Source organism: Triturus cristatus, chromosome 3_1 (assembly GCF_964204655.1).
Source record: "Triturus cristatus chromosome 3_1, aTriCri1.1, whole genome shotgun sequence".
NCBI lineage: Eukaryota > Metazoa > Chordata > Amphibia > Caudata > Salamandridae > Triturus > Triturus cristatus.
In genome coordinates this window covers 664,274,543-664,287,365 of record NC_140583.1, presented here as the reverse complement: position 1 = coordinate 664,287,365, position 12,823 = coordinate 664,274,543, and the positions used below count along the sequence as shown (strand labels likewise).

Here is a 12,823-nt window from a genome sequence, read left to right as displayed (position 1 = left end):
CTGTGAGCCCTGAAGGAACTGTCCTAGAAGAACTTGAACCTGATCAGGTTGAGTTTCTTGGGACAGGGGGACCTTCAAGGGCAGATCTGAGGCAGGCTCAATTAGACTGCCCCTCTCTTGAACCCCTCAGACAGCTGGCTGCTGCTGAGGCTGCAGGGAATGCTCAAGGTACCCATAGAGTGTATTGGGATGAAGGGCTACTGTACTCAGAGGCTAGAGACCCCAAGCCTGGTGCATCCAGGAGGTTGGTCATACCACTGAAGTTCAGAGGCTTCCTTCTAACCTTGGCCCATGATATTCCCCTTGCAGGACATTTAGGCCAGAACAAGACTTGGGACAGGCTTGTCCCTCACTTTCACTGGCCCCATATGTCAGAAGATACTAAGGAGTTTTGTCGCTCCTGTGTCACCTGCCAAGCCAGTGGCAAATCAGGTGGCACCACAAAGGCCCCCCTCATACCACTACCTGTGGTGGGGGTCCCCTTTGAAAGAGTGGGCATAGATATTGTAGGACCAATGGACCCACAAACAGCATCTGGGCACAGATTCATACTGGTGATAGTGGACCATGCCACCAGGTACCCTGAAGCAATTCCCCTGAGGACCACAACAGCCCCTGTTGTGGCAAGGGCCCTGCTTGGTGTATTCTCCAGAGTGGGCTTTCCAAAGGAGGTCATTTCTGACAGAGGTGCCAACTTTATGTCAGGATACTTGACTGCAATGTGGAAGGAGTGTGGTGTTAACTATAAGTTCACCACACCCTATCACCCACAGTGCAATGGGCTTGTTGAGAGATTCAACAAGACCCTAAAGGGAATGATAAAAGGATTACCAGACAAGCTTAGGCGAAGATGGGACATCCTTTTACCCTGCCTTCTGTTTGCTTACAGAGAGGTCCCACAAAAGGGGGTTGGCTACAGCCCTTTTGAGCTTTTGTTTGGGCATCCTGTAAGAGGACCCCTGTGTTTGGTGAAGGAAGGATGGGAGAGACCTCTCAGACAACCCAAACTAGACATAGTGGATTATGTACTTGGTCTCCGCTCCAGGATGGCAGAGTATATGAAGAAGGCTTCTAAAAACCTTGAGGCAAGCCAAGAACTCCAAAAAGCTTGGCATGACCAAAAGGCTGTACTGACTGTTTACCAGCCAGGACAGAAAGTGTGGGTGTTGGAGCCAGTGGCCCCAGCAGCCCTCCAAGACAAATGGTCTGGACCCCACACTATTGTTGAGAAAAAGGGAGAAGTCACCTACTTGGTGGACCTTGGGACTCCCAGAAGCCCCCACAGGGTGCTTCATGTCAACAGATTGAAGGCATATGTTGACAGGGCAGACATGGGGCTACTCATGGCTACAGATGAGGGGCAGGAGGAAGAGAGTGACCCTCTCCCAGACCTGTTGACTCAGAACCCTGATGATGGCTCAGTTGATGGTGTGGTCTTTTCTGACAGCCTCACTGTCCATCAGCAACAGGACTGCAGACAAGTTCTGCAGGCCTACAGACATATGTTCTCTCTGACCCCAAGTCAGACAAACTGGTGCACCCATGAGGTGGACACTGGTGACAGTCTGCCTGTGAAGAGTAAAATCTACAGGCAACCTGACCATGTCAGGGACTGCATAAAAGTTGAGGTACAAAAGATGTTGGAGCTGGGAGTCATTGAACCTTCAGAGAGCCCTTGGGCTAGTCCTGTAGTCCTTGTGCCAAAACCTCACACCCAAGATGGTAAGAGAGAGATGAGGTTTTGCGTGGATTACAGAGGTCTCAATGCTGTCACTAGGACAGATGCCCACCCAATACCTAGGGCAGATGAGCTCATTGACAGACTGGCAGCTGCTAAGTTTTTGAGCACATTTGACCTAACAGCAGGCTACTGGCAAATCAGACTAGCTGAGAGTGCAAAGGCCAAAACTGCTTTCTCGACCCCAGGAGGACATTATCAATTTGTGGTAATGCCCTTTGGTTTGAAGAATGCACCTGCCACTTTCCAAAGGCTGGTGAATCAAGTCCTTACTGGGTTGGATGATTATTGTGCAGCTTATCTTGATGATATTGCTGTCTTTAGCTCCACCTGGGAGGATCACCTGGTCCACCTGAGGAATGTTTTAGAGGCCCTGCAAAAGGCAGGCCTCACTATCAAGGCCACTAAGTGCCAGATAGGGCAGAGCAAGGTTGTATACCTGGGCCACCTAGTTGGTGGGGGTCAGGTTCAACCACTGGAGAGCAAGATCCAGACCATAAAGGACTGGGCTCCTCCAACTACCCAGACTCAGGTCAGAGCTTTCTTGGGCCTGTCTGGGTACTACAGAAAGTTTGTTAAGAACTATGGGTCCATAGTGACACCACTTAATGACTTGACCTCCAAGAAGATGCCAAAGAAAGTTCAGTGGACAGCAAGCTGTCAAAAAGCATTTGATGACCTGAAGCAGGCCATGTGCAGTGCACCTATTCTGAAAAGTCCAGACTACTCCAAAGAGTTCATTGTCCAGACAGATGCTTCTGAGTTAGGTGTGGGAGCTGTTCTTTCACAACTGAATGTAGATGGTCAAGACCAGCCCATTGCTTTTATAAGTAGAAGGCTGACCCCTAGAGAGAAACGTTGGTCAGCTATTGAGAGGGAGGCCTTTGCTGTGGTTTGGGCCCTGAAGAAGCTGAGGCCATACTTGTTTGGCACTCACTTCAAGATTCAGACAGACCATAAGCCCCTCTTGTGGCTAAATCAGATGAAGGGTGAAAATCCCAAACTTCTTAGGTGGTCCATTTCCCTACAGGGGATGGACTTCACAGTGGAACATAGACCTGGGACTGACCATGCCAATGCAGATGGACTCTCCAGATATTTCCACTTAGAACATGAAGACTCAACTGGTCAAGGTTAGTTTAATGTCCCTAAGTTTGGGGGGGGGTTGTGTAGGAGAGTAGGGTCTGCTTTCTATGTTCACCCCCACTTTTTGCTTTTGCTTTACTGGTTTACGACTTAGATGTGGCTGTGGGCCTGCTAATCAGACCCACAGCCCTGCTGTTCTCTCTCTAAATTAATACTATGTACTTTAGGTGCATAACCCATTTGGATAGGATCACCTTATTGGCCCCTGTACAGTGTACCCTAGGTACCCAGGGCATAGGTGTACCCTAGGCCTACCAGGGGCTGCAGCATGTATTGTGCCATCCCTGGCCTGGCCTTCCATTTTGACACAACTGGCTGATCACTCAGCTGGGGCAAGGTCGTGTAATCACCCCTTGCTTAGGTGTAGTATTCCTATACCTAACTTACATATAGACACATGTGTACCTATCAGTCACTCCTATGGCAGGCCTTGACAATCCTGGAGGCAGAGTGCTTGGTAACATGTGAGATGGTGCTCTAGCATGAGCTGAGCCTGTCTGCAGCTTTCGGAACCATGTCCTTATAGCTGTTCTATGATATAGCCTACCATATACTCTTAAGGTACCTTATAATCTTAGACGGTTATGGTAACTATGGTTTGGCTTTATCAAAACATGTCGTGTGAGGTGTCTAACACTCGGGAATAATACCCCCATGCCATTTCTGGACATGAGAATATTATTCCCCCCTTCTAGAGGGAAAGACATGTTAAAATCATACTTCAACTGTTAGCCTCTGACCAAAGCCTCAGCATCACAAAATGGATGCTGCTGCCACGACACAAGTCTGACCTCCTGCAGCTGGGAGTGATCCCAGCCAGGGAGGCCTGGACAATAGGTTTCCTGCTTGGGGAGGTGCTAGCACCTCCCCAGACAGCCTTTAGTGTATTGGGGCAGGGTGGGCTGAAAGGAATGAGACATGCCTGGGGCACACAAGGTGTTCCTTGCATAGTCCAGTTCAAACCGGCGCTGGGGCACTCCAGCCCCAGCTCTGGCGCGAAACTGGACAAAGGGAAGTGGGTGTAACCACCCCCTCCCAGGTCCCACACATAAGGCGTGACCTAGCAGGTATCCCAGCCCCCCAGATTAGTATAAGAGTGGGAGTTGGGCCTCAAGACTTTAGATTATCCTGAACCTGCAAAACTGAACAGAAACTCTGGACCTTCGACATTCGACGAAAGAAGAAGACTGAAGAATCTCCCTTGTAGCCAAGGAGTGGCTACCCTGTGCAAACAGGCACCATCAAGTGACTACCCTTTGCTTTGTGAAACGTTCGACGAGGAACCGACTGCAGAGCCCGACCAGAGCCTTGATTTCCAGACTTCTCCGACCCTCATCCACATCTGCAGCAGAGCTGAGATCCGTGGAGGCGACGAGCGACGTGGGACCGGCTACCTGGGAAAAGTGGCTAGTAACTTACAGCGCAGCTTCTGAGGTACCCTCGAAGTTGTGCACCGGGGATTGAGAAGCCCCAACCCCAAGCACCATCTGCACCGAAGACCAGCCCCCCACACTCCACGAGTCCTGCGTGGGGCCCTTCAGCATTTTCCTGCTTGCCGCGTCTGTCCGGTTGCTTGCCCGCTGGCTAGTGGCCTTTGTGACGACGCTCCCTGAAATCTTCTGCGCTGGTTTGGCTCCTCCAGACTGGCTCCCGCTTCTCTGCAAAGAAGAAGCACCCCAGACCTTCCTGGTCTGCACCAGAAGCAAGTCCTTTGTTCTTCGTGGGTTTCGCTTGCCAAGGCTTGGTGAGTCCTAGTCCAACTTCGACGCCGCCGACAGCAAGAGCCTTCGTGGGACAGCTCGCCTCCTGGTCCTGGTCGTCCTCGACGCTTCCTGGTCCTCCTGGCTGCAGCGACAAGCTTCACCTTCACCTGCAACTCTTCACGACATCGCCTGGTTCCTTCCTGGTTCCACGTGGTCACTGGCTAGTGACCTTGACTCTGTCCCCTCTGCTTGCAGGTTTCTTCTCTTCTTGATCCCAGCCTTGGGATCCACCGGACACTCTCCCCTGACTGCCTGTCAGCATCTTTCTTCAGGCATCCATAGGAGTCGACGACGAAAACGACGCATCTTCACCCCTATGCACCCGCAGCCTGTGGGCTAGGTAACTTGGGTACTCCGGTGCTCATCAGGATAGTGACTATCCTAGTGTCTAGTTTTCAAGTCTCAACTTCCTAGCTACTCCGGAAGTGTCCTAAATCTATCTATTTCTAAACTGTAACATTGCTATTGACTTTTACGCATTACGCGTGAGTGTTTCCATTCTGCACACGAATCCCGTGGGCCTCCCACTTCCTAACTAACGCTAGTGTAGTGTAGCCCCAGCGATTCCCTAGGCCTAGGCCTATTCTATTTCCGTGACAGTGGTTCTTATACCACTTATTTAGTATATGGTTTGCGTGGCCCCTAGGGCCTAACTGTATTACTTACCTGTGTGACTTACTGTATGCATTAATAAGACTGTGTTGTACTTACCTCTAAACTCATAAAGAGTGCTGAGGGTTTGCTTAGAATAAATACACTTTATTTTATATATATATCTGTTGTGGTGTCCTTTCATTTGGTATTCAAGGGATTATATATGGTATCACAGCTGGCTTCACATGCCATTCAGAGTTTAGCCTAAGACTGCTCTTGTCCATGCTACCACTAGGATAGCTGGTCTATAAGGTTGACTTTACAACCAATCACCATAAGGGTATTTGGACTGATATAAGGTGTACACTATAACTAGTGACATCATACATCAGGCCAACTTCTCACACGCACCACAAACGATTCCCCCGGGAGCTTTTTTCTAAGAAGCGTGAAAAAGGCCAGAGCAGTGAACTGCATTGCAATGAACTGCTCGCTATCAAATTCTTAGACTGGGGGGGGGGGAAGAGTATATGTGTTCACTACAATTCAACAATTCAAGATGAGAGCACTTCTCCAGTCATGGTTTGGGGTCAGTTGGCGGAAGATCAGAAGCCCAGTTGTATTCTTCATTACATAATGTACATGAGCAGAGTAGATAAAAATGCACCGTATTTCAACCATATATTGTACATTAACTATAAGAAGTTGATTACCCATCTGATCTTTCCACTGTGATGTGATAACGGTAGTCAGAGCTAGCTCAAGATATTACAATATGCCAGATCTTCTGCCTCTGCAACATATAATTGCCTGTAGAAAGATATCATTAGATCCCTCTTCCCATTTTTGTCTGTCACCAAAGCGCTTTCTGGGGTTTACAACTAGGCTATGAATGTCGTAGATCTTTACGCTCTCAGCCTAAGTGCCAAAAGCCTTTCTGCCTTGTTTTTTCCCATAAAAGGTCTCCTTTAGGAGGAGTTGTGCATATTCTGGTTTATTCATTGTTAAGGTTTGTAGTTTACCCTAATTATGGCCGGAGCTCCACCATGTTTTGGGAAAGGTGTCTGTCTGCTCTTACACTCCAACTCTTCTAATTCTCTGAGTAGCTGCTCCTTTACGTACTGTTTTCTCTTAACGCTCTTTTTGTCAGAACTATGGTTATACAAGAGTGCAAACCTCAATGTGTCCTACCAATTGTGGATAGCTGTAGACTCAAGGTAATTTTGTAAACAGTAGTTTTATAAACCCTGACACAGCTCTGAGCTATTAGCAGGGTTTCTAAGTAGCACCAAAGCAGTCTCCATTTCCCATGACTAGTTATTCTGGCTCCGTTTCCATTGCGGTCTCTGGAAAGAATTAATCAGATACCTACCTCCTGGTCCTTTGTGCTTTCAGCAGCCTGCCGAGTTGCCTCTTGCATATGAATGGGCCCAATCAGACATTTTTCACCTGAGCAAGCAGGGAAGCCCGTTTGGTGCTTGCAGGACCCTTTCCAGGGCACTTTGCAACATGGGGGCTAGAGAAGAGAGCTAAGGGACGAAGGCTTCCACCCCAGGGCCAGCTGGAGCTCTGACCCGAGTGCCAATCAGAGCTTCTTAACCCAGACAAACAGAGGAGCCGTCCCTGGGTCTGCAGCAGCCCTTCCAGGAAATTTTGCAACACACTGGGCCAGAGAATGGAACCCAGTACAGGGGAGTCTATCCCACAGCCAATCATTCTGACTTGGGCCTGGTCAGAGCATTTTAACCCGGCCAAGCTGGGGAGCCTTCCTGGTGCCTGCAGAATCCTGTCCAAGACACTTTGGGACACAGCAGGCTGGATAATCGAGCCCAGGATGGGGGCTGCTACTGCATGGTCAACTAGAGCTCTGACCCGGCCACACAGGGGAGCCCTTCCGGTGCCTGCAGGACCCCGTCCCAGTCACTCTGCGAAACAGCAGGCCGGCGCAAGGGCACCAGCTCCAGGAGTCCTTACTCAAGCCCATCGGAGCATTCAACATTATTGTAAACTGTTTGACAGAGTGGGACATTTGAGAGACAGTATCAGCTGCCTGGCCCATTCCAGGCAAAATGCTGTCCTGCACCAGAAAAGTATATGTTGACAAAAAGGACTAGGTTAACAATGGACGTGTTGCCAAGTCAAAAAAGAATCTCCTCTGTGCTAAACGAAGGCTAATGTGTGTTGTTGGGCACTTTACTTTTTTTCTGAACACTCAATTTCACAACCAGGCATCTGCAACGCAAAACTGCTCTGGCAATGGTAGGCTGTTGCACAATAGAGCAATCGCATAATTGCAACCATCGGAGTCAAACAGACTTTTTTTTTTTCAGCATCAAAAATCCCAACACATGCTTTTATTTATCACCTGGATGGAAAAGATTTTAGGGTCACTGATACCTAGATGCAGAGTTTCTTTGTATACTGAAAAGTTAAGAAAACCAGAGGTGTGACATGTCTCCTAGGGAGAATCGAATTACATTAAGCTGTGATAGGAAGACATGGATATTTGCCTAGAATGGGGTTTAAAGTTGATAGCTACAGATGTCACGATCAATAACTATGAAAAGTCCAAGCTGTAACCTCTATCACCACAAAAGGGTATACCAACAATCCAGTAGCTTATGTGGGAGAAGATGCATTCTGGTTGCAATTTAACCACATTTGGCAAAAAGTAACCAAAGCCAACCCAACACCAAGTTCATAGCTGCAGACAGCCAAAGCTGCAGAAGACGAGATAAAAAATAACTGTAGCCTGTTCCTGGAGCAGGACGAAAATGTAACTCAATTAACTGTTGTTCTTCGGTGTTGGGCATCTTTCATAGATTCACATGCTTCAATCATCCCCATCATCTAGTTGGGACTACCACAGTAATCACAGAGAGCATTACATCATTAAACACAGTTTGGAAAGCTGTAAACAGTCACATTAGAAGCCTATTCACATCCTTTCAAAATACTCAACCAATCAGACGCAAGCACAGTAGACATCACTCCACCCAGAAGCCACGAAACTTCATATTTGTAGAAGAAAAAGTTATATGAGAGGTAAGCCTGAGCTGGCAAGGAGACTGTCACATATGAATCTTGGAAAAATACCAACGCTGGAGAACTACAGTTAGTAACTTTTATTCTCCAGTGTTGGACTTTCAAAGATCCACATGTTTAAATCTGAGAACCAAGCAGCAGATGAACAATTTACAATTTTAAATTGATAATGGGCAACAGAGAAAAATCTCTCACCTAAATGGAACATATGACACATAACCTCTTGTCTCAATGGTGCATCTCTCCTTACCATCAAATCCAGACAGCAATGTTGCATAAAAGTGAGCCTGATTTTCGCTTACTCAGAATGCCAAGAGAAAAGACACTTTCCAAGAAAGGTATTTTAATTCAGTTTTATCAATTGACTCAAAAAACTTCTTGTTAGTTGAGAGACTTCGGAGTTAAGTTGCCATTGAGATGCTGCACACCTTTTTGTTGGAAAAACTCTAAAGAACCCTTCAAGAAATTCTTCAACAATTTTTTTGAACCAAAGTGATAGCTCACTTTCTGATACGTAAAACGGATGCTAAATGAACTTTGACCAATGTATGGCTTCAGAGCTGATCCTGCCAATTGATGTAAATAAGGCAGAATTTGATGTGGAGAAGACATTGGGTGTATCCTATGGCCACTACACCACAAGTAGTAGTGTTTCCATTTTGCTTCATGGGTGTTGCTAGTGGACTGTACTCTAGCCTTAGTATTCCTCTGCTGACTCCACTATGCCTAGGAGAGGGAACTCATTGTTTTCAGGAACTTGGCTGACAATCTCATCACCCCTGGGTTCAGGAGTAGGATGTGGCCTTTGCACTGAGATAGGTGGTTGAGTAGATATTTCAGGTGAATTTGAAGCTGTTTCGAGTGGAGAAGTAGTCAGGTGAAACAATATTGTTTGGGAGACAATGAGGCAATCAATATTAAAAGAACTACCTCTCTCCTTACCTTGTTCCACACTCTTGGGATCAGGGGAAGTGAGTCAAACCTTAAGCAAAGGGCCCTGCCCATGCTTTTAAAAACCCATTCCCCACAACCCCAGCAGAGCATGCCTGCTGCCATAATATCAGCATGTGCAGTTCTGATCGGTTGTGAATAGGTCCAGATTTGGTCTGCCCAGCGATTGAAGGTCTAATTACGCTCAAGTTGATTCAGCTCTCACTAGTTGTATTATTTTTTTATTGTCCTGCTGAGGGCGTCCGCACAGGCATGGTTCATACGCGGCACATTCGTCTGCTGATGAATGTAATTGAACGTCCCAATCCCATATCTTTTGTGCTTCCTTTAACAGTAGGTGAGAGTTTGTTTCTCCCTACTTGTTGATATGATACATGACATTGTACTGTCCGTGCATGCCAGCACTGAAGATCCTTTGATCCTTGAAAGGAAGGATTAAAGGCCTATTGATTTAGCACATTGTTATGAAGACATCTTTCGTCTGACAACCATATGCCTTTGGCCATTAAATAAGGTGTGCTCCGCAGCCTTCTAGGGAAGCACACTTTGTCATACCAAACAGGTAATTTTTCTAAGGAAATGGTAGCCTTTTAGTTGTATTCTTTTGCTGAATACATCACGGCAAGGCGAGCTCCATTCTTTGTGCCACTTTCAGGAGTTCCTCCTGGAAAGGTTTTGTGTGGATGCAGCAGTATGGGATTAGAGGGATGCAGATTGAGTTGATCCCTAAACGTGACTTACAGATGCTTATGGTGTTTGATTTTTTTTACCTGGTATTGTTTGAATACACCGGTTAAGTAGTAATATCCTTTCCTTGGACAGGAAGTTTTTGTTTAAATCAGTGTCTAGTACTGCACCTAAGAAATGGATGTTCCTGCAAGGAACAAGCAATGAATTGTCCTTGTTCATATCAAAGCCTAACTTGCTGAACTGCTGCAGAAAAGGCCTTGTTAGAGACCTTACTATTTCGAAAAGAATTTCTCTTGACTAGTCAATCATCTAAATAGGGGAACACATGATGGCCCTGTCTATGGAGGGAGATGTGCTACAATTAATGCTATACATTTTCTGAACATCTTTAGGGCAGAGCTGAAGCAGAATTGAAGGATTTTTAATTTAAAATGGGGATCGGTCACTTCAAATCAGAGATATTTATAATGTTTAGGGAGGCTGGAAATGTGAAGTATGCATCATGTAGCCTCAACCCTGCAGAAGTTCACAAAGGACATAAAGACCTGGCTCTTCGACTAATCCATCTCAGTAGCAGCAACCTCCCTCAGCATCTGGATACCCTCATGGGTGAGAAGCAGCGCTTTGCAAATCTCATATGATGGATGGATGGATTGAAAGTCATTTTCTGAAATGATTGTTTCTTGATAAATTTGTTTAGTTGCCATAGATCTAAAATGGGTTTTCACTCACAAGATGTCTTCCAGAAGAGGAAACAACAAGAATAAAAACCTTTCCGAGTCTTAGAGACCAACTCAATAGTTACTTTCTTGAACATGGTGAAGATTTCAACTTGTAGCCGATGAAGATGTTGATGGGGATTCTTGTGAGGGAGTGTAGTTGGAAGTTTCTGGATGAAATCTAGAGTGTGGCCATACTGTACTAAATCTAGTACTCATTGGTGTGATGTTATATTGGCCCACTGCCTGGAACAAGAGGGTATGTTCTCTCCTGAAGGAGATATTTGGGACAAAAGAGTGGATCTTATGACAGTCGCCTGAGAGTTGTCACGGTCACCCTGAACTTTTTTGGACTGTTTGTTAATTGCCACTTTTTCTACACGGGCCCTGTTGAGACACTGGTAGTGGTGCCCTATATTGTTGTACATATAGCTGGTAGTATGGTTGATTGGTATCTGTAGGTGTGACACCTCTCTCTGTAAGAATACTGACTCCCCCCTCTAGCCCTTCACAGCAGGTGCACCCTCCTTTGTTGTAGACCTTTCCGTATCAGTCTTTCTGGATTAGAGAACTTCATCAACATGCCATTCAAATGAGGATTCTGCATGCATGCCCAGATTCTGGACTCTACAAGAGGTCGCAGCAAGCCTTGTATGTGCAAATTACCTGCTCTTGCCATCTGTCTAAAACCAGTAGTGGCAATGTCCACCAGGGCTTAGGTTACCCTTAATGGAGAATAATCTTTACTTATGCCTTTTTGTAGTCTGCAACAGGTCTAGATGTAGGTCCAATGTCTAACCAAATTTTTCTGTTGTATGGGGCAAGAATTGCCAGTGTATTTGATGTCCTTCTATATGTCACAGAGAAAAAACAGGTATTGCAGAGCACAGAGATGTGGGATTTTTAGACCATCTCTGGGATAGCGCTATTAACAAAGTCTGCCCAAGAAGTCCAATCAAGCAAGAAGATGAATCCGCTGCTGCTTTGTACTTTTGTCCAGCCTGGGAAGAACAGCTGCTACAGTGGCTGGGGTTTTCATCACCATCAAACCTCCATCATAGGAATAGCTACGATGGCTTTGTATATAGTGTCTTTAAACCCATAAAGGAATTAATCAGTCTTTGTAGGGATAGGTAAATCAAAGCTTTTTGATGCACTTTCGATTAAATTGTGAAAACCTCCAATGTCTTGGTATCTCCAGTTAATGGTGCTAAACATAGTCTTCTCATGCTGGCCCTGGATATTGAGGTGTACATTTTTAAACGTCCCCATCTTCCAGTCCATTGTACAAGTAGTTATCATCCTGTGCTGGTGTTACAAGTTGAGCTGCAAGAGGTGAATACAGCAGTGATGCCAGTCTGGAAGGCTAAATCCTTGGATCAGCTTTTGTGGTTTCAGCAGAATGTGCGTAGTAATCGCAAGCATTTCTCGAGGGTCTCAAACCAAGAAAACCTGTAATTGAATCATTAGTTGGTTTGTAGAATGAGCACCTTTCTCATTTAGATGATAGTCATAATGCCATTTCTTGTCATCACTGTGCTACTCAAAGGGGCGATATGGAAGTCTGGAAGCAGGATCCTCAGCTCGTTCCTTACTTTCAGCATTGAACCACAGCTGGGATCAAATTATTAAGGCAAACAAAATAACAATTAGACCCAGGGTACAGTTCGGAGCAATACAGTCATAGATATCAAGGTACACACTTAAACATTAATTAACTGTTCTAGTAAATATTACATTCCATGCAGTTAACTGGTTAGCCAATGGGGTGACCATTACCTGCGAGAGATCATACGAGGTCAGACCATCACGCGGGAGGCTTTCCAGCTCAGCCTGCTGCTGCTGAAGTTGTCTACACAAAGAAAGATGTAGATTTAAAACAAATTGTTCCCTGTCCAAATTCTATATAGCTGATTGACATTTTTTTCAATTAAACGCTTTTGCCAAAATTCTGTGCATAACATTACAAAAAGCTCTGACAATGGCAGAAGTTCTGACCTCAAAGTGGAGATGTACAGCATTGTAATACTTTAAGATTGCATAGTAACATAGGGCAAACCATATACTTTGGGACGTTGTTTTTAAATTTCCAATTGTGTTAGAAGGTAATAGAAGCAATATATTTGAGAGGAGAAAATTCATTTAGAATTGTACTTTTATAGAAGTTTAATTGAGAA

General features: G+C 45.7%; 1 protein-coding gene across 7 annotated transcripts in view; it reads right to left on the bottom strand.

The window, feature by feature from the left end:
- ARNT2 (aryl hydrocarbon receptor nuclear translocator 2) overlaps window positions 1-12,823 on the bottom strand; it is an 803,119-nt gene that overhangs the window by 273,092 nt on the left and 517,204 nt on the right. For all 7 annotated transcript variants that reach the window (XM_085644710.1, XM_085644711.1, XM_085644712.1 and 4 more), the window contains one exon: window positions 12,426-12,498. In XM_085644710.1, coding sequence (XP_085500836.1) covers window positions 12,426-12,498 — 73 coding nt within the window. The remainder of the gene's footprint in view (window positions 1-12,425; window positions 12,499-12,823) is intronic.